At 53.6% G+C, this 25,158-nt stretch overlaps 1 protein-coding gene across 2 annotated transcripts; it reads right to left on the bottom strand.

Moving 5' to 3' along the window:
- Positions 1-110: 110 nt before the first annotated feature.
- Positions 111-25,158, bottom strand: VIL1 (villin 1). Of its 2 annotated transcripts, none has more exons than XM_045481243.1 (20): positions 25,053-25,158; positions 20,257-20,341; positions 19,854-19,928; positions 18,837-19,033; positions 17,251-17,359; positions 16,973-17,083; positions 15,207-15,409; positions 15,018-15,096; positions 14,725-14,823; positions 13,954-14,107; positions 13,327-13,427; positions 13,090-13,227; positions 12,331-12,489; positions 11,123-11,302; positions 10,484-10,629; positions 9,610-9,754; positions 8,964-9,152; positions 6,798-6,866; positions 5,570-5,710; positions 111-978 (listed from the first exon to the last, which is right to left on the bottom strand). In XM_045481243.1, exons 2-20 carry the CDS (start codon positions 20,329-20,331, stop codon positions 865-867), a joined length of 2,484 nt encoding a protein of 827 aa, XP_045337199.1. In that variant the 5' UTR covers positions 20,332-20,341; positions 25,053-25,158; the 3' UTR covers positions 111-864. The 2 variants fall into 2 exon arrangements, with proteins under 2 accessions (XP_045337199.1, XP_045337200.1); XM_045481244.1 differs by having other exon boundaries at positions 25,004-25,093.

Here is a 25,158-nt window from a genome sequence, read left to right as displayed (position 1 = left end):
TTGGTTCGACTGTTATTTCTAAAAAGGACATATTCTTGCAGACACTTGCATTCTTAACCGATCACGTGTTGAGGTTCTGAGATCCCTTTCTGTTGGCCTTCTGACTTGGATTTCCGTGCAGCCCCATTACAACTTAAAGGAAACGGAAGGGCAAACCCAACCAGTGGCTGTGGTCGGCACGGAGTTCTCGTTTTCATTTGAGGAGCCGGTGAAGCTTTACAGAGGTTCTGGATAACCGTTTGTAAACTCAGCATTGGCCTTTGCTAAGCTCTTTTGCCTTATTAGTACCAAAGAAGGGGGTGAAATAGCCTGCATTTAAAACCCAGTGGATATGTTGCTCTCACTGGGTACCCGTTAGTGTTGTGAGATTGCCTAACAGGTCCTTTTCCCAGGCCATTCAACTCCTACAGAGGAGGAGTCCCCTTTAACGTCTCGCCTAAATCAGGAAAGTGAAGAGGAAAAGCCATTACGCTGGGAAAGATCTTCAGCCCACTTCCTGTAGATAAAAGTGTCACAAGAGAGGAAAAGCTAGGAACGGCTCCTCAGAATTCTGATGTCCCGTGGAGTGCCTGCTCTTCTCAGGAGGGAAAGCTCTAGAACAGGATGACTAAAAGTGATGCAATACCTGAGGATAGAAACAACGTGACCCCCCCCCCCTTCATGTCTCAAATTGGGATCACAGTGTCTTTACAGAGGTATCATTCTGGAAGAATAGGTAGGTTACTCAATAAAGGTGGCAGTGCCACAGAAGGCCGCTCACCGGTAACTAAAATTTCACCTCAATTAGTGTAGGACTCACATCCCGGTCATGAAAAACCAAGCAGGGTAGGGTACTGCCCTCCAGCTAGCAGCTACCCCTGCTTCTCAAAACAGGCCTTTTTGTTTCTTGAGGTTTTGTTGCTTCCATTGAGGGAGGGCAGAGAAGGCAGTGGGCGTCATCCCCAAGGCCTTGGTGAAATCCTCGGGGGACAGGTGCTCCTAGAAGGAGAGAGGAAGCAGAGGACAAAGGTCACACTCTTCCCCAGGGTTTACTTTGATGAGTCTTATGGGTGTGGGGTGGCGATCACATGAAAAGCAAATACAGGCAACGTCAGGAGAACCAAGAAAGAAATGGGAGGAGTCAGGTGGCATTTTGAGGTCCAAGAGGTTTGATCCCTGAATTTGAAACGAGTTCAAGATGAAGTAGATTGAGCTCCTTTCTTTTGACCCTAGATCTGAAATAAGAACTTGACTTAGCGTGGTTAAGGAATTTGCTAACTTGGGTGAATGTCTTAGTTTTCCTCTCTGTAGAATGGGGGAATGGGGGAAATTTTTTAAAGGCCAATATTTGCTTCTCTGTAATGTTTTTATGGGGATGAAAGTAACATTACATGTGAAAGGGCATATGTTTCCCTAAGAAAGTATCTTGTTCATCTGTCTCACTAAGCAGTGAACCTAAGCCAGGGGACCCTTCTTTCTGTGAGTCTGGCCCATGGAGGAAGCAGATGAGCTGCAGAAGGGAATCTACCTGGGTCTGGTCTAGACCAAGTTGTCTTTACCACAGGAGGCACAGCTCTTCTGGCAGAAGCCCCTAGCCCTTGAGGGCTTGCCCTCCTGGGCCCTGACTTGCTCAGGCTCAAGTTCACCCGGCAGCCACCCCACCCCAATGGGCAAAGTGAGCAAGCGTGTACAGCCGTGGCACTTACAAAACAGCTGGCTAATTTGAGCAGGAGACAAAACATTTGGATGACTTACCCTATATTCTCCAGTCCTATGAAGGGTCTAGAAGGTTAGCACAATTCTACCTTTTTACTCTCAGCTTGGAGATCATGACTGGGAGACACCTTTCTAGGCCTGGAGTATGTATCTTTCTCCATTAGATGAGGAGATTGCATGAAATGACTGTTGCTCCCAGCTGATACAATATAATAGTGGTGCTGCTTAAGGCAAGCTAAGTGCTATCAAGGCACACTGAATGTGAGAACCCCCAAATTGAAGCTGCTATAAGACAGCATCTCCCAACCTTCATCTCTGATCCCCAGGCTCCCAGAGGGGAGGGGTGGTGAGAGCAAGGTTTTTGTTTTTTGTTTTTCAATCTTAGCCCACCCTGCCACCCCAGAAGAGTGTTTTATCCACTCCTGCAGAGAGCCCTTAATTGAACCGCTCGGAAAACATCCGCAGATGGACCTCAAGCTCAGGTAGGTCTGATGCCTCAGTTCTCTAACCTGTCTTTAGATTTGCCTCCCACCCCCTGGGCATTCTGTCCTCAAGGATCCTGAGAGCACTGCCCACTCCCCCAGGCAGGGAGGAAGGGAGTAAAGGTGGGCGGTTTGGGCATCAGTGGATGGGGAAGAGCTGCCTACCCCAAACTGGTTTGTAGCAAACGCCCGCTCCAGGTCCCTCACAGCTGTGGATGCAGGTGCCCTCTCAGCCCCAGTCAGGCTGGCTCCGCTGCTTGGTGGAGACTTCTAGACTCTGACCCCTAGGCTAGATAGCAGGAACTGCCCATCCCAGTGGCCTTGTATCTTTCCCTAGTCCTGTTCTTGGACTCTGTGGTCCTGCCAGCTGATTACTGGCCTCACCCATACCCACATCCGCCTCTCTCTGGTTTACTCACTTGCGCTCAAACACTTGGATTATCCTCTTGCTACTGCCTGCAGCCAGACCCACCACACCACTGTTCATTGTCTCTGGCTCCCCTTCCGACTTCGGAGCAGCCAGCGAGGCCTCAAGACCTCTCCTACTCTCCCCACTTGACCATGAACTTATAGCTCTCCCACAAGAATGTATGTTACTCCCATGATTAAAAACATCGGCAACAGACAACTGAGTTTTTAAAAAGGATCTTAGATCTTGTAGACTGTGTCTACTGTGGTAGGGTTGTTTTGATGCTGTTTGTCCCATTCAAAACCTGCAAACCCTCCAGCCTCCCATTGATCACCTCGTTCAATAACACTGGCTGCCCCTCCTTTTAGAGATACTTGGTGCCACATGATGATACGAGGGTAACAGCAGGGCTCCAAAGACCTGGTTCTTGCTCTGACTTGGCTCCTAAGTAGCTTTGCCAGCCACATAAGGCAAGTCACTTCCCCACTCTTCAGTTTTCTCAGGTGTAGAGCAGGCAGTGAAAATAGCAGGTTACATTTGCAGAGCGCTTTCTATGTACCAGGTGCTGGGCAAATAATAATTTGTAGTATTACTATTACAGAAAATATATTAGGATCATCCCACTATTACAGTGAGGACATGGATGGTGGGCAGATCTGGGAGAGAATGCACGAACATGGTCTCCAAGGTGAAGGGCAGGATACAAATGCTTTGGGAACAATACACTTAAACGTATATCGGGCCCAGATCGCTAACAGACTTCTTGGAGAAATCAGGCATCTCTCTTCTGTAGAGTCCTTAATTCATGTGTAAGACTTTATTATTATTATACCCAGAGTACATTTTCTCTCAATACCCCCATCAAGCTAGATTTGCCATGTCTTTTGGATCTTCCTGTAGTGGGAATAAATATTGGAAATGTATTTTTAACAAGCTCTTCTTGCCATACTCCCTCCCTACAGGTGACAGCGCGGGCCTACAGCTGCAGCCACCAGAGGCACCGAGCGCTGGTGAGTCTCTCCCTGGTGCTCCTCTGAATTGCCTGCCCACCAAACGTGCATCTGTTCGCATGTCACCCGGGGCGGGGGGGGGAGGGGCCTCAAATGGCATGGCTACCACCCAATTCATGCTTGTCCCCTCTAAGCTCAGTCTGACCCAGGGTTTTGTTTTGTTTTGTTTTGTTTTGTTATCTCGGAAAATGACACAATTCCTCCCCCCATCCAGTAATTACCTAGTGTCCTTGACTTTACCTCCTAAATATTTCTCTAAACCACTTCCTTCCCTTACTTCCCCAGCCACCACCTATTGTAGACTCCCCCACACACACACACTCAGTCTGCTCAGGGCTGCTGCTTCTGCACCTTCCATTCTTCACTGTTCTTTTTTAAAGGTTTTATTTTATTTTTTTAATATTTATTTTTGAAAGAGAGAGAGGGAGAGAGAGCGTGCGTGCACACATGAGTGGGGGAGGGGCAGAAAGGAGGACTGAGGATCTGAAGCAGGCTCTGAGCTGATAGCAGAGAGCCCGATGTGGGGCTTGGACTCACGAGTCATGAGATCATGGCCTGAGCCAAAGTCGGACGCTTAACCGACTGAGCCATCCAGGTGTCCCTAAAGATTTTATTTTTAAGTAATCTCTACACTCAACATGGGGCTCGAATTTACAACCCCAAGATCAAGAGTCGCATGCTCTACCAACGGAGCCAGCCAGGTGGCCCTATAGTGATCTTTCTTTTTTTAATTTTTTTGAGAATAAATCCTTTATTTTGAGAAAGAGAGAGAGAAAAAGAGAGAGAGAATTCCAAGCAGGCTCCATGCTGACATAGCACGGAACCCTATGCAGGGATCGAACTCACAAACCATGAGATCCTGACCTGAACCGAAAACAATAGTTGTACGTATGCTTAACTGACTAAGCCACCCAGGTGCCCCTACAGTGATCTTTTAAAAGCATAAATCTAACTGCTACTCCCCTGCTTCAGCCATAATGGTTCCTGTCCACTTTTTAAAAAGACACCACAGGGGCGCCTGGGTGGCGCAGTCGGTTAAGCGTCCGACTTCAGCCAGGTCACGATCTCGCGGTCCGGGAGTTCGAGCCCCGCGTCGGGCTCTGGGCTGATGGCTCAGAGCCTGGAGCCTGTTTCCGATTCTGTGTCTCCCTCTCTCTCTGCCCCTCCCCCGTTCATGCTCTGTCTCTCTCTGTCCCAAAAATAAATAAACGTTGAAAAAAAAAAATTTTAAAAAAATAAATAAATAAAAAATAAAAAGACACCACATTCCCAGGGCACCTGGGTGGCTCAGTGGGTTGAGCATCCGACTTCGGCTCAGGTCATGATCTCACAGTTCGTGAGTCCAAGCCCCACATCGGGCTCACTGCTGTCAGCCTGTAGGCACAGAGCCCACTTCAGATCCTCTGTCCCCCTCTCTCTGCCCCTCCCCCACTTGCACTCTCCACCCCCCCAAAAAAACACACCACATTCCCTAAGGTGACGTAGCAGGCACTACTCAGTTGGGCCCCTGGCCCCCTGGCCTGCCACTCCCCAGCTCTGCACACCACAGCCACTCTGGCTACCTTGCAGTTTCACCCCCATGCTACGCTTATTCCCTGCCTCTGGGCTTCATGTATGCTGTTCCCTTCTCCAGGAATAACCCATTTTGCCTGAATAATTCCTGTCCACCTTTCAGAAGGAACTCTGCTCTGACTATAACAGGTTTCCTTTGGGAATACTTTTCATGGCACCTGTACTTCACCTGTGTGGTACTTATTGTCACTGAAATGAAATAACAGTGTAATCAGGGTCCTTTGAGCCCTCTCTCCCCACTGAGATGTCACCTCACATGAAGGCAGAGACCAGGTCTGTTTTTGTTCTCTGGCATCCCCCCAGCACCTAATCACCTGCAGGGCACAATCTGGGCTTCAATTAGTGTGGTCCGGCAATCGGCAAGCCATATCTCTTCATCCTCCTCTTCCAGTCTGACCTACCTCCTTCCTACTGGGGTCCACACCCTCAGGGAGCTCCTCCACAGTCTTGTTCACCAACTGTTCCAGGGGAAAGATGGGTAGAGGCCCAACAATGAGGTTGGTGTTAGCATTGAACGCATCCGGTTTGAGGCTTGTGATCTCCTAGGGAAGAAAAGGAAACCACTGGTTAATTCTGCTGGCTTGTGGCTACCTCCCAGGCTGCTTATCTCTCTGGAGTCAACATTGATACTAGGGCACCTCCTTTCTGAAGCCTTCCATGACCCCACCACCCACACACACTCCTCATAAGAACACAACATTTGATCGGACCCATGAGCTAAAACTTGGTGGATTGTGTCCAACCAAAGCCAATTGGTCTGAGATGATTATTTTGTTCTTTGACTTACAAACTTCTTCATGGCTTCTCATGGTGGATGTTTGAGGTCCACCTTGGACATTTATGATCCTCTTTCTCTTATCGGTTATGAAATTGTGATCAGTAAATTCACTTAGCCTTGACCTATATATGCCTTCCAACGCACACCATCAGTCCACCGAGAAGGGCTTAATGAGTGTCACGAGGTACTCAGCCTGAGGGAGGGGCCAAGGAGCCAGGTGCATTATCTGATTACCCCAGCATGCTTGTGGAATTGCTCTCATGTTCTGGATACATTTTTGCAGAGTCTGCTTGGACTCAGTTCCCCTGCAAGCCTGGGAACTTCTTGAAGGAAAGGTTTCGCTTTCAGATTTCCTTATCAACCAGGCCGACAGGCTAAATGAGTTTCTGTTAACTAACTCAGAGACTGCAGTTTGTATCTGGAGAAGGCTATCCCTGGATGACCACGGCAGAGAAATCATTCTTTCTCAAAGTGTAGTCCATGGCCTAATTGCATCAAATCACCTGGGCTCTTCGTTTAGAACGGGCAAATATTCCTGGGTCTCAACCCAATTCCACAAGCCAGAATTTGAGGCAGTGAGTGGGACTTTGGGATCTGCATTCTAATCAGCTGCCCCTGCCCCTCACTCCCGGCTCCCATCAGATTCATGTATGATCAGATGGGGGAACCATACCCTAGGAAATGGAGGAGAAAAAAAAACATCCAGAGGCCTTGAAGTTAAACAGCAAGGACTTCCGGGGGGTGGCGGTTCATGGTGGGAAGTAAAGCCCAGGATGCTGGTGTCCTCTCTGGAGCTTTCTCAGCTCCCGCAGGGCTGGCCATCGTCAGCCGGCCACCCGCCCCGTACTCACATCAGTAATCTGGCTCCAGTCCCTGGAGTTTCCAAGCTCCGCCTTCAGGTCCTCATAGGATTTGGCGTTCTGCACAGAAAGTAAATAACAAGTTAGACCCGGTTCTCAGCAGAGGAGATGGAAGAACTTTTTCCTTCAGGAGTTGAAAGAAGGTTGGTCTAAGGCTTGGGCATGGAAGGGGGAAGAAGGGGCTCAGGGGCTGGAGGGGGGGGGGCCCTGAAAAAGGAGGCTGGATGGCGAGGATGGGCACCCAAAGGGCTGACAGTCAGAAGAGGCCCCGCTCAGCCCCACGTGGGGCTGGAGGCCACACTCAGAGGCAGTGCAAGCAGCCACATGCAGCCTTGAGAACCTGCCTACACCCTGCAGACTCTGGGGAACATGGGGGCCCTGGAGAGTGGGGGGGGGGCTCCTCCCAGAGCCTGGGCAGGGGGGGGACCCTGCCGCCAAAGAGCAAAGGGAGTTAGAAGGGACCTTAGCTCCACGAGGAACCCCGTCTCCATATCCCCAGGGCCTGGCGCCAAGCATGGCGCACCCTACTGGAGTTATGCTGAGTGAAGGAGTGAGCCCACGCGTGAGCCTGAGAGAAGCCCCCCAGACTGGGGCGAGGGGAGGGCCGCCAGAGGTGTTGACTCAGGACACTGATATGAATTTTAGAAGTTCTGGCATCTACCCCCTCAGGCATAAGTTTCCTCTTAAGAGTGTATCAGACACCATGTGCACCCCCTCAGGTTCCCCTCAGGAATTTGGCGAAAGACCTGACTAAAAATAAGTAGTAGACCACAAAACAGACGACCCACAAGGAATGATATGGCCATAGACCACCCCTCACACAATGGAATCGGGCCAATCAGGACTGGACAACGCAGAGTTATCCAGCCAATAAGGGTAGGACCTGAGAAGGAACAAGGGGGAAGGAAGGGGGGGTGGCCAGAACCTTATAAAACAAGGACCCTCGCCTAGAGTCGGGGCATTCACTTTCGAATGTCCCCTCTCTGTAAAGAGAGCTTTCCTACTATTCTTACTTTTTGATCTTATACTCTCATAAACTTTTGCCTGCTGCTCTTAAAAAAAAAAAAAAAAAGAAAGAAAAGAAAGAAAAGTTCTGGCATCTAGATTTGCAGCCTTGAGATTTATTTATCCTCAAAACTAAATTCAGCCCATCAGCCACTGAAAGAATGCTTTCAAAAAATGTATTTGAGGGGCGCCTGGGTGGCTCAGTCGGTTGAGCATCCGACTTCAGCTCAGGTCATGATATCTCAGTGTGTGAGTTCGAGCCCCGCGTCGGGCTCTGTGCTGACAGCTCAGAGCCTGGAGCCTGCTTCAGATTCTGTGTCTCCCTCTCTCTGCCCCTTCCCCTCTCATGCTCTGTCTCTCAAAAATGAATAAACGTTTAAAAAAAAAGTATTTGAGGAAATGTATTCGAGGAAAGTAAGCTGTGGTTCCCTAAACTCATCTGTTTTGCCACTTTAGTACACCCAAAACCACTGGGCTGGCACTCTCTACCTTAGCCTTCCTCCTTCCTGCAGAAAACCTTCCATTTTGAGGACCTGCCCTCTGCTTCTATGTGCGACCAGTTCCGGAGAATCCTGTGGAAGTCTGACTCCCTGTCCCTCAGGTAAGGACCACGTGTATGACCCATTTTGCTTAGAATTCGGTGCCGGGAAGATATTTATCTGTCCTTGAGAACTGACATGTTTCATTTCACCTGGCTTATGGGTCCACCAACACCGCCTCAGAGAAGTTTCTGCGATGATAGAAATGTTCTTTTTCTGTGCTGTCCGATAGGGCTACAGAGCACTTAGCTTGTGGCTAGTGAGCAACTGAATGTTTAATTTTGTTTAACTGCAGTTAAGTTTAAATAGTACGGTTCTAACCAATAGTGTCCAACAGCCTTCAGCTACATTGGATCCATAAGGCAAGGCACTGAACTGAGCCTGAGTTTTTGATAGCCTTCTTTCCTCTCCCTCACCAGGGGGGTTAATGGTTTTATGCAGCCTTACTTTTTATTCTAGGCCCCCTCAGACCCCTTTACAAATATATCACTGGTCATCTACCGCAGTAAACAGAAAAGCCTGGGAGTCTGCCCTGCCCTTGTGGTGTACCACGAGCGGCCACCTGGAGGAGGATGTGAAGGGCTATAAGGATCAGGGTGGGCTGGCCACTTACACTCCACTTGAAGGGATCCCAAGCCAGGAACCAGCCTGTGAAGGTAGGGGGCTCGTATCCCTGCTTCACCACAATGATGGGGGTCTCGGGGTCACGGCCGCTGGGGTGGGTCTTGAGGTATTCCTGCACCGTGATGGCTGCGGCTTTCTTCTCGTCCTCATTGGCACGCTTCCCGATCCAGAAGAAGACCTGTGGAGAATCCAGGGTTCAGGCGGTCCTTCCCGTCCTCCCTGGCCCACAGGGCTCTGCCTCGGTTCACCCAGGCTCCGATGACCAACAGTGGCACTAAGTGACCTTGGGCAGGCCCCGTCTGGTCTTGACTTTGCATCTGGGAAATGAAGAGGTTGGACAGATGTCCTGTACTGGGATATTCTGCCAATGTGTGACTCCCAGCCTCTCCAGAGCTATAGACATGCCACGTGGAAAAAGAAAAAAAAAAAAAAATTGGACTTTGGGAAAATACATCCTGCCCTGCAGCCCCATTGGGCACATTCCTCTCTACCTGCCTCCTTCTTCCGTAGGCTCTTGTTGTTCATAATACTACTCCCAGGAAGAATCTATAAGGGAGCCTGTCCATTAAGCCACTATTTCTTGGCTTTGGAGATGGAGATGGTGGGAAGGGAGGTTCCCCAGGCCTCTGTCCTACCTGGTCCCAGACATCTAGCAGGAACACATCATCCTCATCCAAGTCATCCTGATTGAAGTCAGGGATTTCTGTGGCCAGGAAACACCCGGTCTGGTTGGAACATTCAAAGAGCCGGGGGGTGATGGCCAGGGTTTCCTCCTGCAATCTGCAGGATGGAGAGAAAATTGTGTTGCCAAGAAGAAGGTAGGGGGACAGAAGAATAGAGGGGGACAGAAGAATAGGGGGATACAGAACTCTGGCATGGAAAGCCTAACTTCTAGGAAAATACTCTTTTTTTTTTTCTGCTCACATATAAAGTCCCCCCTCCTCCCAAGAGTCTAAGAGTGCTCCGAGGGAGAAATCCCCACTGCCTTTCTAGGACATCCATTCCAGTGGCTCTTCTATGGGCCCATTGGGAAATTCTTTCTGCCGTCTTCCCTCCGTGCCCTCTTACGGCTACTGCAATATATGCCCTTTTGCTTCTGAACCAGGGAATGGTGGATCATGGGTATTCTTCAGAAAAACCATTTGACAGAGTGTGTACAGCTGGGGCTTCTCAGCATCCAGGTCCTGTGTCAGCGCTAAAGGTCAGGGCTCTGGCATCTTCTTCCCAAAGGGCAAGCCTGCCCCTCTCATTGAGTTGTTTCTTATGGCTGTGAACTCCCTTTGCCACGAAGACACTCCCATCAGGCCCGAGGCACACCCACACAGACACTGCACTGCTCAAGAGGCTCTGAGGGTATGGACTGCCCTTGACTCATCTTGTAGCCCTGGGGACCTGGTATACAGAGTCCTCAATTCATGCTTGCTGCAGGCTCTGGGCCATGGGATGGAGATGCTGGGAGGCTCTCCAGCCTCAGAAGGTGAGCTAGAGGCAGAGGGACCCCGTAGTTACCTCTTGCTGCTGGCATAGGGCGCCTTTCCACCCAGGGCCATCCAGAAGTTGGCCGGCTCCTGTCCTTCCACCACCACTTGCTTGTCCGTCCGGGAGATGATGTCAGCAACCATCTTGGCCATCTCCCGCTCATCCCCGCTGCAGCCCTGGGGAAAGAGGAGTCAGCTGTGTTGGGGGAGACCATCTCTAGTGTCACATTCACTGGCACAGAGCTCCTGCATCTGAGAGGGCTCTTCTGCCTGGATCAGGACCCCATGTGCACCCCTCCTCTGCCTGACACTCCAAAGAATGGCAGAGGGGACAGGAGTCTGCACAATCCTTACAGGGCGGGAAAAGGAATCCAAGAGGCTGAGATAAATGGAGAGGCAGCAACAGGCACGGGGATAGTGAGAGAGAGCCTGGACACAAAGACAGACCAACACTGAGACAGCCAGGGGTAGCCAGAGACAAACAGAATGAGAGAGACTGACCCAGACATAGAGGCAGAAAATGTGAGGGTGGCCAGACCCAGAGCTGCAGGGGAAGGAGACCAACTAGGAAATTAACAAGAAGGACCTACTCGTCCAGAGGCTCCCTGAGGCGGGGGGATCCCGAAGACCCACTTGAAGAGCGGGGGAGGCCACTAGGCCCTGCACGCACCTTCCCACACCACAGGTAGCAACAGGACTGGGTCTTAAGGATGAAGACGTCATTGGAGTTGAGGGAGCTGGCCTGGGCTGGGACCTCAAAGGCCTTGGTGTTGTCGGCTCTGTTTCCCTGGACCTGGAACAGCTGTGTGGAGGCCACTGACTCCACTTTGTTGCCTCGGGAGGTGCCTCCCTGCAGGGTGTGGGGAGACGGCAGAGAGAAAGAGGTGGGAGCAACTTAGTAGAGACAATGGAAGATTCTTGAAGGGCACAGAAAATAGAGAGCAAGAGAGGCTGGGGGCGGGGGTGGCGGTTGCCCGCCCCCAGGTCCTCTGATGCACCATCACCAGAGTAGCCTTTCCAAAACATTGCTTGGGTCATGGCACTCCGCTGCTCAGAAATCCTCAGTGGCTCCCCACTGCTTACAGACTAGAACCAGCTCCTCATCCCAGCCTTTGAAGGCCCCACATGACTCAGGTGCAAACTACCCTTCCAGACCCGCTCTGCTCTCTCCAAACCCTCCCATGTAGCTTGCCAGGCTTCTCACTGTCCCATGTGTGTCCCCTCCTCTGGGCCTTTGTCTTTGCTGTGCCTCCTGCCCTACAGTTTACCTCTGCTGAGCCCTTTTGCTCCGACCCTGATGTCAAGGGCTCCTCCAAACCCCCTTTCTACCGTGAACTCCCTGCCTATCCCAGATTACTGTATTCACACTCTCCTGTGAACTCAGCTTGAGTTTCTGGCATTTAAGCACACAGGGCCTCGGGCTGTGAGTTCACTGCTCTCCTAACAGGACCGTAAACAGTAATGCGCAGCCTTCTCCAGCCTTGGCCCTTTGCAGAGGGCCGCAGACTTCATAGGTGCTCAACAAACAGGAGGTGTCTATTCCGTTACGTTGGAAGGCACCAGTGCGGTTTGGACAGGCTCATCATTTGGGCTAATCTAGGCACAAGAACTGCCTTTCTCATGTAGAGGATCCAGGGAGATGGGCGGGCAGAGAAACAGCACTTGCACATGTCACATACTCATTACGTATTCTTAAAGTACTGGGTGGTTGTTTCTATCACCAGTTCCACATGGCTGATGGGGCCTCAAACAGTCCTCCCCCATGAAGACTGCCCTTCACCTCCAGGCCGGCCCCCCCCAGTTCCCCTCCCCCATCTCCTGACGCCCACCCCACCGCAAATGCGGGGACTGCCAGGTGCCTCAGGTCGGCAACCACACCTGGTAGACCACCATTCGTCCCTTGAAGATGGCCATGAGGTGTGGTGGCTCCTTGCCCATCGGGACCCGGATCTGGACCGGTTCATTGTTGTACTTCTGGTCCAGGATGACGGCTTGATAGGCAGAGGCTGCTATTTCATCCTTGCTGGCCTGGCTACCCTGGGGACGAGCACGACGGAAGGGGTGGGATGAAGTCAGCTCCAATTCTGACCCCGTCTCCGGCTGCAGCAACAACTCCATCCCTGTTTCTCACCCGGCCCCAAACCCAACTGTCCTCCCCACCAAACCCTACCCTGGACACAGCCCAAACCCAATCTGCCCCAGACCTCTTCTGGTTTCATCCCCATACCTTATCCTTTCCCGGCAACCCCCTACCCATAGTTCCCCTGCAACCCCGGCCTTAACCCCAGACCTCCTCTCCTTCTTACTGGGGGAAACAGCATGGCTACCATACCACTACCCCCAGCACCCAAGCATCTCCCTGCTCACCCACATCTGGACACAGAAGCCCAGATGAAGGGAATGTGCTGGAAGCCATGGAAATTGGAGGCTCTGAGAACTCAGAGAAGGGGAAAGGGTTGTATATGGGGGTACTCTGGGCCACTGGGACCTCATAGCCAAAGCCATCCCAGGATGGAAAACGGGTGAGTTGCTCATCACCAGAGGTATTCAACTCAAGGGTGATGGCCACGTGGAAGGGGTAGAGCAGGGTGGGAACTGAGCTGGCTGTGCTCTGGGCAGGGAGGGGTGGGGCCTGACCTGCCAGATGTACAGCAGGTAGTGCTGCTTCTCGCCAATGAGGTAGGTGTAGAGCAGCAGGTAGCAGTCACCCCCGTAGAAGTGGCCCAGCCACTTGGAATCCACCGGCACCAGCTCTAGGTTCTCAATGCGCCACACCTGAGGCCAGCACCAGGCCGGTGTGGGTGTGAGGTCCAGGACGGGCTCCGCCGCCCCCGCCACCCCCCCCCCAGCACCCACTTTCCACCCTCACCATACCTGCACCTCCCCACTGCCATCGTCTACCATCTTCTTCTGGGCGGCCACCTGAGGTCGGATGTGCAGGGACATGGCATCAAACTTCACCTGCTCCACTTTGGCTGGAGGGAGGGGGAATCGCGACACCGGCCGTCACCAACTGAGATCCCCAGGTCCTCCCAACAACCCCGATAGCTAGAATTCTTAGATCCATTTTACAGGTGAGGAAACCGAGGCCAGAGAGGTCACAGAGCTAGAGAGTGGCAGTTATAATGTGAAACCCTATCTCCCACCCCTCAGACTCTGGCTTCGCCAGGGCCTCCCAGAGGAGCCAGGAGAGGGACAACACTTTTTCCCTCCTGCAGGTGCCTGGCACTGAGCTTGCCTTCAGCAACTATTGTCTGGTGAGAGACTGAAGCCGTCTGGTTCCCAGGGAGACTCGATCCCATTCCAAAGGAGAGACAGGTGCTTCTCAGCTCCCCTTTTGTGACAGCTCCGGAGTTTACCCGTGTGCCCTCATGTCCCCACCCCAGTCAGGAGCCCAGAGCCAGGGTAAAAGCGCGCATGGCAGAGGCGTGTCTGGGAAGGAGGACAGGAGGCAGGCGCAGACGCTCTTCCAGCCCCACCCTGCCTCGGGCGGGCCCTCACCCACGGAGCCCACATTGTGGATTTTGCCCAGGCCTGACGTCTGATTAGGTAGCGTCCACTTCTGGAAGAGCTGCTGAAAGACAGCTGACTCGGCCCCATCGTTCTGCACCTCCACCTGTGTGTTCGGGGGGTACTGCTTCGCTTTGATAAAGTTCTGGGAAGAGAAAGCGGTGGCTGGATCTGTGTCCCTCTCTGAACCCCCATAGCCCTCCAATGCAAGTGACAGCCTGGCTCTAACCCCAACCAGACCCAACCACAAACCTACCCCAGGTCCCAAGCACAAACTAGAACCCAACCCCAGTCCCAGTGCTGACCCAAAGCTAAGGCCTGCTCTGGCCTCAACCCCAAAACCAAATGAGACCTCAGTTCTGACCCTGACCCCTAGCTGCCATCTCCAACCTTGAGCCCAATCCCCATTCTGACCCCAAGCCAGCTAGGGTTATTGACTCCAACCCCAGTAATGACCCCAAACTCTGACTTAGCCCCAGCCCCCTGCTGACCCAATCCCCTCTTGTAAAAAGGTCAGCTTCCATTTCTCCCTCCTTTCTCTGAACTGAGCTTGAGGAGGCCCCCAGGTTGCCCATTGGTGGGCCCCTGGTGGCAGGCAGCGACCCCCGCAGGGGGCTACAGAGCAGACCCTCAGCACTCCCAGCTGAGCTGGGCCCAGAGCTTTGGAGGCCTCTGCCTGGTGGGACGCCCAGTCTGATCCCCCTTCTCTCTCCCTGCTATATCTGTTTCTCTCCCCTTCGCCCCACCGATCCCCATGCCCACCAGTGCCTGATTCATGGCCCCCATCTTCTCCTGGGTGTTGGAGTTCTTCCCCTTCCACACATAGATCTTCAGGCCCCCCTGGTCCAGGATATAACAGTCCTACAGGTGGGAGAGAAAGACCAGGGTGGGAGCCTGAGGGTGCGGGCGGGGCGGGGCTACAGAGTCTCAGGCACAAAACTGACTCCTTCCCTCCAGGCCAGCCCCAGGCCCCCAGCGCTTCACCTGCTTGGGGGGAGAGCAGGCTGGGTGCAGGGGGACAGGCGGTGGGGCTGGGGGTCTCCAGACCCTCTCACCTCGTGACTGAGCAGGTTTTGGGTGAGTGGCCTCGTGGCAACTTCTGTAACCACCAGCTTTCCCTCTGAGTTAGACACGCTGCAGGACGAAGGGCACAGCATAGACGAGCGGGGTTCTCACAGCTGTCACCCAGGTGCCCTGACCCCAGGGAGCCCCCGCACCCACGAAGAGCCCAGCTGGACACTCACTGGTACAACTTGAGGGCGGCCTTGAGTGCCGGCTCCACCACCTTGTCGGGCACTGCGGCCTTCAGCTCCCTCCGCTGGCCCAGCACGTGGTTCATGATCTCCATCAGCTTCGGGGTCTCCTTCTCGTTCTCCCCGTCCACCACGCCCACGTAACTGCGCCCGCCCCGCTCCTGATCTCGGATCCCCTTGGCCAGGTTCATGCCCTGCAGGGAGACCCCGGTGACCCATGAAGGCTGGTGGGGGACAGGGCCATGTCCGCCACCCCACACCATGCCGGGAGAGCCCAGCCCACCCTGCCATGGCCCCAAGGGGTGAGGTGCCTGCCTGCCTTTACCCTGGTGACCAGGGGCAGGGGGGACCAGGCTTTTAAGGTACATGTGAGGAAACCAAGTGAACCCCATGGGGAAAGCATGTTTCTCGTTGGCAAGAGGGGGTTTGGGGTGCGTTTGAAACTTGTGATTTTACTTCATAGTTTTGGACGAGAGCTGAGCCCTGGCTCTCATAGCACTCGGTCTTTTTGCCCCAAAGCGAGCTCGCATGTGCAGCCATGCACACGTGCACGCATGGCTTCACATGTGCTCACACACGGAGACAACCGTCCTCACACGGAGACACACACACCCCCAGGGTGGACAGTCCACATGTGCTCATGCAGAGACACACACGTGCACACACTTCCTCATGTGCCCACATGTGCACGCACATTCACACACACCCTGGCTCCCCCTCCTCAGCCCCATGTCTGTGTACCTCTGGGTACCTGCATTTCAGCCCCAGGCCCCGGGCTTCTGCAGACTGCGGAGGCCATATTTCTGTCTCCAGCCCAGCTCCCTGCTGTCATCTCACGTTATCCATGACAGCCCCATGTGAAGATGCCCTAAACTGAACTTGAGCTCCTCCCCCAATCCGTTGCTCCTGGTCTTGCTCATTTCGGGCAACGGGACCCCATCCGCTCAAGCGCAATGCCCCTCTCTCCTCAGCCTCATCGCCACCCACATAATGTGTGTGGATCCCCCCTTCCTGTCCAAGGGGCCAGGGCGCCTCCTCCCATCCTCACCCAGATGGCCACAGGGCGCCGTGCGTCCCCGCAGCCCCCACACCCCTTCTCCACTCAGAAGTTAGAATGACCTTCGGTGGCCTCCTGGGCACCGAGAACAAAACCCGAGCCTCTTACTCAGCCTTCTGGCCGTGTAACATGCCCTGCGAGCAAGACTTTCTCCAAGGTCTCTGTTCTCCCTGTAATCCCCATCTTGTGCTCTGGCTCTGCTGGCAGACCCCTCACCAGCCACTTTCTTCCGGCCCCAGCCCACCTCCTCTCAGAAGTCTTTCCAGAACCCCCACCGCCACCCCCACCCCTCACCTCTCAATTACCCTCTTCCTGTCGGTCTCCCCCACTTGACGGCCAGACCCAGGGCGGTGCTCTGCCCATTTCCTTCACCACTGGCTCCCTGATGTTTGGCACAGGGTCTACCGCACAGCGGGGATGTATTAAACCTCAGTGGATCAGCCATGAGAACACACACACCCATATCCCAACATGCATGCCTCTCCACATACACAAGGAGACTCAGATCTACCTTCCAACACACTGTCCAGGGCAGTCAGCTGAGACCTGGAGACTGGGCTGGTTGGAGGGGGGGGGGGGGGGGGCGCGGTACTGGCGACAGAGGTCTGGCGAGTTCAATTGGTAGGAGAGGGGCAGGTGTGCAGGGGCAGGTGAGGGCAGGGTGGGATGGGGAGCAGGGCGGTGCATGGGCAGGGCTTACCCTGAGTCTTTCCATGCAGTTACTCTCCGGCCCGTTCCACTGGATGATAAGCTTCCCCAGGTCCAGGAGAAAAACATCCCCACGGTTGAAACTCTTCCAAGACACCTCCACCTGGAGCGCCAGAGGGCAGGTGTGGCCTCTACTCAGATACTTTCCACAGTCCATCATGTCTTCCCTCCCTCACCCCTCCTGGGCCTCTGCCCAGCACCCGGGGCGGGGGGTGGGGAGTGGGTAGGGAGGACAGGAGGCCACACGCTAGGGCCCTGGCTGATGCCCACCTCTCCGGCCACCACGTTCCTCTTGCCCTTGACATGCAGCAGCCGCTGGACCTGGTAGGAGTTGGTCTCTACATGCTTCATGCCAGAAGCCATGCCTCCCTTCTGGATCCTGAGAAGAGAGGGAGCTGACCCAAGGGAGTGGGCTGGGAGGTGTGACAGAGCCCGGGTGCCCGCTGCCACTGGGGCCACCTGAGGGCTGGGCCTGGGACTAGGCTGAGGTGCGCGAGGTATCTCAGGAGCCCACAGTTTGCACCCTAGATGCCTCACTCACTGCCTCCCTGCCCCGCTGAGAGGCCCACTAAGAAGGGTGCGTGGTAATGTGGAAATGCAGAAGGACAGAACGGGACTCCGAGGACGGGGACCACAGTGGAGGGGAAGAGGAGAGAGGCTGTGGACTGAATTGTGTCCTCTCCCAAACTCATGTATGGAAGCCTTAACCCCACTGTGATGGTATTTGGAGAGGGGCCTTTGAGAGGTAGCAGATTTTGATACAGTTTAATTTTGTTTAATGCTTATTTTTGAGAGAGAGAGAGAGAGAGAGAGGGAGGGAGAGTGCAAGTGGGGGAGGGAAGAGAAAGAGGGAGACACAGAATCCAAAGCAGGCTCCAGGCTCCAAGTTGTCAGCACAGAACCCGATAGAGGGCTCGAACCCACGAGCCATGATATCATGACCTGAGCCGAAGTCAGAGGCTTAACGGACTGAGCCACCCAGGCGCCCCATGATACAGTTTAGATGAGGTACTGAGGGTGGGGCCCCCGTGATGAGGTTGGTGTCCTCATAGGAAGAGACACCAGAGAGCTTGCTCACTCTCTTCACCATGCGAGGACATAGTGAGGAGGTGGCTGTCTGCAAGCCAGGAAGTGGGCTCTCACCAGCAACTAAATCAGCTGGCACCTTGATCTTAGACTTCCCAACCTCCAGAACTGTGAGAACATTAATTTCTGTTGTTTAAGCTACTCACTCTACAGTATTTTGTTAGGGCAGCCCAAGGACACTAAGACAGGAGAGGTGGCAGCTCAAATGCCAAAGGGGCGGACTGTTGCTAGAAGTGTGGGAAGAGGAGGAACAAGACCAAAGGGAGGGGTGGGGACTGTGGCTAACCGGAGAGCTTCTGGCCTATCCTACTGGTCAGTAGCAACATGGCTCTTGACCATGTTTCCATGGGAAAAGCCCAAAGGCCAGAGCTTCAGACTTTTCAAGAAAAGCTAGATACCTGGGTTTTCAGTGGGAAAGTCCTGCTTTAGAGAATGGAGGAGCAGTTATTTGCCCGTTGGCCAGAGGGAAGACTTGACCGTGAGGCCCTGGAAGGCCTCCTTTGGCACTGAGCTCTCCAGGACATTCAAACAGGGGTTGACTTACGAAAATTCATGGTGCACCTAATTGCCGAACGGCCCCTAGGGCAGCCAAAGACACTCAGAGGGATGAAGACCAAGGACAGGACGGCAGCAGAAATGGGGGTGGGGAAGTGGAAAGAACGAAAATCACCAAAAGCCCATGGTGGGTCCCCCTCACAAGCTCCCCGACAGCCTCAGGCTCCCTCCCCAGCCCAGGCCCCACTCCCTGCCAGCAGTGCACCCCTCCATACACGAGGCCCTGCTTGAAGTAGCCTCGGAAGGCCTCACTCTCGTTGCCCTGGATCTCGCGGTGCTGGACGGCCCGGCCCTTGAGGAAGTCGTCCATCTGTGTGGTGTAGATGGCAGCTGCCCCTTGCTCATCCTGGGACGAGGCCAGGCCAATCCAGTAGTGGATGTCATAGGACAGACTGCTGCCCGTCTTGTGGATCTAGGGAGAGGGGAGGTGCGGTGTGCCCGAGGCCCTGGGCTCCCACAGCCCTCTCCCCGCCTCCCTGCTTTGCATGGTCTGTCACACACAAGGGGCCTGGGCCACAGGTGAGCTTGGTATCCAGGAAGCGCACGGCACTCGTGGTCAGGAACCGTGAGTAATGGCCCCAGCTCTGCCACAGACTCGCTGAGACATCGGGCGAGTGGCTTTCCCTCTGGGTCTTGGAAATAAGTGGGTTTCACATAGCAGCATTTTCTCAAGTGATGTGTATGGACCATCACAGGTCTATGAGGTGATGAATTGGGGTGTACAAATGTACATAGGAAATGATTATGTAAAAACTGTATAGCTACTTTCTGCTTGTGACATGGGACACCGCTTTCCACTTATGGTACTGATGTAGAGTTATGTTTTTAATCAATAGATTTAAATTTCAAAAGCGAGTCAGCGTAAGGGAAGATAAAAATGCGTTAATCGTACAGGATGTGGCAAAAACCAAGGAGGCAATATGAAGGGGACTATGGATTCTGGAAATGTGCACCTGAGGTCGGGTGACATCCCGCTGGCTCAGAGTGTCCCCAAGACTGTACATTCAAAGATGTTCACCTTGGAGCTCAGTGACCAAGGGCAGGGAGAGCCTCTTATATCTCTGACCCTGCAGAGCTACCAAAGGCTGGGCATTTGGGCCCACCCAGTGAATACTGTCTAGGGGTGAAGCCCGGCCAGCCCTCCTTATTGCCCCCAGCCTCAGGTTTCCTCCCTAATGCCACAGTGGGCTTTGCTGTCTGCTTGGGCCCCTCTGGCACCCGCCCACACTCACAGCCAGGACTATGTAGCAGTCACCATCGAAGAAGCTGCCGAAGGTGCTGGAAGGAACAGGCACCATCTTCATGGCCTAGGGAGAGGAAGGAGCTCAGAAGGGCTGCCCCGGACCACCCAGAACCCCCAGCTGCCCCGCCTCCCTTGACCCCAGGGAGAGCTGGGAGAGGCGGAGAACCAGCAGGAGGAGGGCCTGAGAAAGTGGACCAGAAGAAGGGATGTGACCATGGGAGGAGGAATAGGAGCAGGAGGAGGGTGGCCCTGGGGACAGGCAGCAGCGGCTCGCACATCAGAGGGCAGGATTTGAGGACAGAGTAATCTCAGGCTCCCTCCTTCCCTCCATCCACCCCAGCCTGCAGGCCCCCCGCCCCCCTTGCCCACACACACACCCAGGCAGGCCTCACCTCGATCCTCCATATCTGCACCCCTGGGGTGGTGATGTTGAGGGAGCCTTTGACTTGGGCGCTCAGTGTGGTCATGGTGAGGAACCTAGGGAAGGGAGACGCGGGAACAAGGGTTGAGGAGCTGGGAGCGCCCTGGGTTTCAGGAGCTGCCCTTCCAGTGCAGCCCCAGAGAGCTCCCAACACCACCAGGAGGCCAGGGCTCAGGAACTTGGGGAGGGGAGGGGTTGGCGCTCCACCCTGGGCCCTGATTGGCCAAGGGCTCAGCGTCCAGTCTTCCCACCCAACTCTGATCTTGTCACTCTCTTGCTCAAACCCCTACCCTGACTCCCTATTACCTACTGAATAAAGCCCTCACTCTTTAGCTTTCCATTCAAGGCCCTTTATTTAGCCCCAAACAATTTTTCTTAAGAATTTTTTTTATCAAAGCCATGCTGACTGGAAAAAATTCATATGGACTTAAAAAAAAAAAAAAAAAAAAGGAAAGCAGGGGCACCTGGGTGACTCAGTCAGTTGAGCGTCCAGTTCTTGATTTCGGCTTAGGTCATGATCCCAGAGTCTTGGGATCAATCTCCATGTTGGGCTCCACACTCAGCATCTCAGCAGAGAGCCTGCTTAACATTCACTCTCTCTCCCTCTTCCCTCTCTCCCCTGCTTGTGCTCTCTCTCTAAACTAGAAATTAAAAAAAATTTTTTTTAACCTTTATTTTTATTCTTGAGATTGAGAACATGAGCTGGGGAGGTGCAGAAAGAGAGGGAGACAGAGGATCCAAAGCAGGCTCTGAGCTGACAGCAGAGAGCCCAATGTGGGCTCACGAACTGTGAGATCATGACCTGAGCTGAACCCAAGTTTAACTGAGCCACCAGGGCGCCCCCAATTTTAAAAAAATTTAAAAAAGGAAAGCAAAGAATAAATGAGGGCCCAAAAGGGTATGTACCCCAAGAAAAAACAAGTGTTCAAACAAAAACTGGAACTTGAAATTTATAGCAGCTCTACTCACAATAACCAAAAGGTACAAGCAGTCCAAATGTCCATCAACAAAAGGCGGTCTATATCCCCACAATGGAATATTATTCAGCCATGAAAAGGAATGAAGGGCTAATACACATTGCAACACAAATGACCCTTGAATACATTACGCTTGGTGAAAGGAACCACACACAAAAGGCCATGTCTTGATGAGTCCATTTTTATGAACCATCCAGAACCGGCCAATCCATACACATAGCAAGTGGAGCAGTGGTTGTCAGGGGCTGGAGGGAGGGGAAAGGGGGGATGCCTACTAGAGTTTCCATCTGGATGATGAAAGAATTCTGGAACTAGACCATGGTGATGGCTGGACAATGTTGTGAATGTACTGAATGCCACTGACTTGTATAAAGTGGTTAAAATGGTAAATCTTATGTGTATTTTACCACAATAGAAAAAGTCTGTGCAGCAGCTTCCTATTCCCTCCTGGCTCCCCCCAAACACCCCTCAGTCACTGTTCTGGTGGCGCCCAAGGAGATCCCACAAGGAGAGGGACCATGTTTGTTGGCTCAGTACTAAATCCCCAGCGTCTAAAACCATGTAGGCATTTTGCTGAGTGAGTGGATGGATGGATGCATGGATGGATGGATAGATGGATGGATGGATAGATGGATGGATGGATGGATGGATGGATGGATGAGTGAGTGAATGACAGAGTGAACTCTCCAGTGTGAACCAGGCTCCAGCCACTGAACTGAAAGAAACCTCCGCTTGCCAAGCTTCTTTTATGGTATCTTTTATGGCTCTTTCCATTTTCACCCGTAGCTCTGTTCTCCACTCCAGCTGCTCATCAGAATCACCTAGGGAGCTTTTAAATGATACCAATGCTTTGCTGCTCCTCAGGTCTATCCCCAGGGATTCTGATTTAATTAGGCTGGGTGCAGGCCCAGGCATGGGTACTTTATTTTCTGACTTTTGGGAGCACAGCATGGGTGCTTTTAAAACTTCCCAGAGATTCTGATATGAGTGAGGGCAGAGAACAGCTTGCCCCCAGTGATTCTCATTCCTGGTTTCCTGCCTCTCCCTATCAGGCTGGAGGCCACCCCCATTCCCCACTGAGTCTACCACCCAGCCTGGCACAGATTTGTCCTCCAGGAATGCTCCTTGAACTGATGAACAATAAATGAAAGGTCATGTGGCTTAGAGGGTCAGGCCTCACAAGCTGTCAGCCTGAAACCTCGCTATCTAATCTCTCTTGGCACCTTGACTCTGAATCACCTCTTGGAACAATGACCTGGCATTTTACTGTTGGGAAACTCCCTCTTCTGAGTCCTGAGGGGTGACCTCTCTCCCAGGCATTCTGGAGTTTGGGGCAAGGTCTCCCTGCCCAGCCTCTGATTAGCGGCCCTTTTGGCAGATCATGGCTATGTCGGGTCACTTTCCATGCGCCTTTAGGAGCCCATTGTGCCTGGGCCCTGTCTGATGCCCTGTTGGCCATGGCCCCTTTGTGAGATATTTCTCAACCCACAGAGACCCCAGGGCTCCCAGGACACCTGGGTCAGTAGGACCAGTTTTGGTACAAAGGAGAAAAATGTTTTCTGTGTTATTTCATTTGCCACCTTGGCCTACATCTTCCTTTCTCTGAGACAGACTCTTTGACACCCACTAGCTGTATGAACATGAGCCCTGTTTCTTCATCTATGGTGTGGGAGGCGGTCAATTAGATGACCTCTAGGGACAGGCTCTGATTTTTAGGGGTGAACAGCAAGAGGATGGAGGGTAGACAGGAAGAGACACTTCCTGCCCATCAGATGAGTGGACATTTGGGGGAGCAGGGACTTGAAAAGGCCAGCATGCTCCTCCCCCTAGATTTGGAACTTCCAGCAGCCTGAACTGGGGAGGGAGAACCTCCACTGGGCCAGGGATCGGGGGGAAAGGGGATGGCCCTGAGAGGTGAACTCATACTGAGAGGGTATCCCCACAGATACTGCCCTGCTCCTGCTCCTATCCATGTTGGTCAGAGCAGATGCCTCTGCCCACCCCCCAACCCTGGTGGGCTCTCCCCAGAGAGGCTGTCTCTCCCTTCCTGGTGGGAGGGATGTGGGCTCCTCACTACCCACGACACGCACAGCATGGCCCCAGGTCTGGATGTGTGCCTCTTTCTCCCTCAACTTGAGTTCTCTGGCTGCCCCCCTCACTCCTGATCCCCAGTATTCTCTGCCCCCAATTTGAGGAAGGGCACCATTACTCCCAGACCCCAGATACGGCTATGTGTGCAACACCCTGGACCCCTCCCTCTCCTGCCCTTCTGTTCCACTGGAATCTCTCTCCTATCTGCCCCCTGCCACACCCCCCTCCCTCTCTGCTCACAGCTGCCTTCTAGTGATGCCCTGCCCCCCAGGCGGCTTCTCCCCCTTCCCGCCATGTCCTTGCGCTCCTGTTCTTTCCTTTACCCAATGGCCTCCCCACCTGTCTTCACAAGGCTCACACTTAGATGCTCCTCTAGACTCAGTTTAGGTCTCATTTCTTCCAGGAGACCTTCCCAGAATCCTCAGGCTAGACGAGGCCCTTCCTCGAGGGCACCAGAGCATCCTGGACCTGTGCCTCTCTTGGCACCCTGACCACATGGCAATGAAAGGATCTGTTTATAAATCCCAGGTCTCCGAGGTCAAGGACCTAGACAGTTGGTCTGCGTAGCCCCCATAGTAGATGCTCAATAAATATTCATAAAACTTAAAGACGAAATTGTGGGATGGAAGGGGTGGACCATGTTGGAGCCCTGGCGGGAGTTAGGGCTCCTGCTCCATCCAGGTCCCACCTTTCATTTTCTAATTGCTGTCCTGTCCTCAGGGTTCTGGCTCCAGAGAGCTGCGGGGTGCTGTCATCCCGGCTCTCAGTCCCCAGTCATGCGGGTCTGAGCTGGACAGGGGTATGGCAGTTCCTGAAACCCAGGACACCCTCCTGCTTCCCCAGGCCCATGAGAGCAGGGAGAGAGGACACAACCCAGCATCCCAGCCTACAGACTCTGTCTCTCGAAGCCCTGAGAATGTCTTTGCAGGCTTTCTGGGAAGGGGTGGTCAGTACATCCCAAGACCCTGGTCTGGACTTGGTTCCCACTTCTTTTCCTCCCCATTTCAGCTGAATGGGGCCACAGTGGCTGGTAAGGCCAGAGGACTGGACCTGGGGACAGAAGGGCATGCTAGGGTGGCCGGGGAGCATGGACTGGGGCCAAAAGGGCCCTGCCTCACCAGCCCCCTGCCTCTCTCTGCCTTTGCCCATTCAATTCCTGATGGCTGTTGCTCACACCCTAGGATCCAGGAGCCCCGAGGCCCCAGGAGTGTCAGGGGGAATGACCGCACAAAGAAAGAAACCATTTCATATGAGGAACAAATATGCAAAGAGATGGGGTGAGGTGCAGGAAGGGGGTGGCAGAATGAGATTAGGGCGACCAGCTAGTCCCAGTTTGCCCAGGAGTATCCAAGTTTTAAATCTAAAAGCCCAGTGTCTCCAGAATCTCCCCATTCAGGGCAATCCGGGATGGTTGACACTTGAAGTCAGGTGGGTGCTAACGGCAGGTGCGAGTCTGAAAGAGCAGCTGCCTGGAGTGGAGCCTGTACAGTTCTTTCCTTGGAGGCCCAGGAAGCCACACTGGGCTCCCTGCTCTTTCCAGACGCTCCAGAGTGCCAAGCCTCTCCCTCACGTCCGCTCCAAGGTGCTACAGGAAGCCCCAGGCTGCCAGCAAGAAGCAGAGGCCCTTGTCGCGTCCTCTCCTGCACCTACCGTCCCGTCCGAGTGTGTCCGTCTGGTGTGTCCGGCAGGGTTGCCTTACCTGTCTGGGGGAGGCAGCTGCCACCTGGGAGGTCTCAGGGAGTTGTGGCAAGCTGGCTGCAGGAGAGCGACCTTTGTCCCCACCACCCCCCCCCCCTTAGGAACTG

This window comes from Leopardus geoffroyi, chromosome C1 (genome assembly GCF_018350155.1).
Source record: "Leopardus geoffroyi isolate Oge1 chromosome C1, O.geoffroyi_Oge1_pat1.0, whole genome shotgun sequence".
In the NCBI taxonomy this organism is placed as follows: domain Eukaryota; kingdom Metazoa; phylum Chordata; class Mammalia; order Carnivora; family Felidae; genus Leopardus; species Leopardus geoffroyi.
The sequence above is the reverse complement of the archived record's forward strand: the minus strand, read 5'-3'. Positions and strand labels throughout refer to the sequence as shown.

Excerpts from the sequence above, each read along its gene's own strand:
- VIL1 (XM_045481243.1), bottom strand. The coding sequence starts at position 20,331 with ATGACCACACTGAGCGCCCAAGTCAAAGGCTCCCTCAACATCACCACC. Across the intron at positions 13,228-13,326 it reads ATGGCAGTGGGGAGGTGCAG|GTGTGGCGCATTGAGAACCT; the intron begins GTATGGTGAGGG and ends TGCTGGCCTCAG. Across the intron at positions 10,630-11,122 it reads GCTACCTGTGGTGTGGGAAG|GGCTGCAGCGGGGATGAGCG; the intron begins GTGCGTGCAGGG and ends CTCTTTCCCCAG.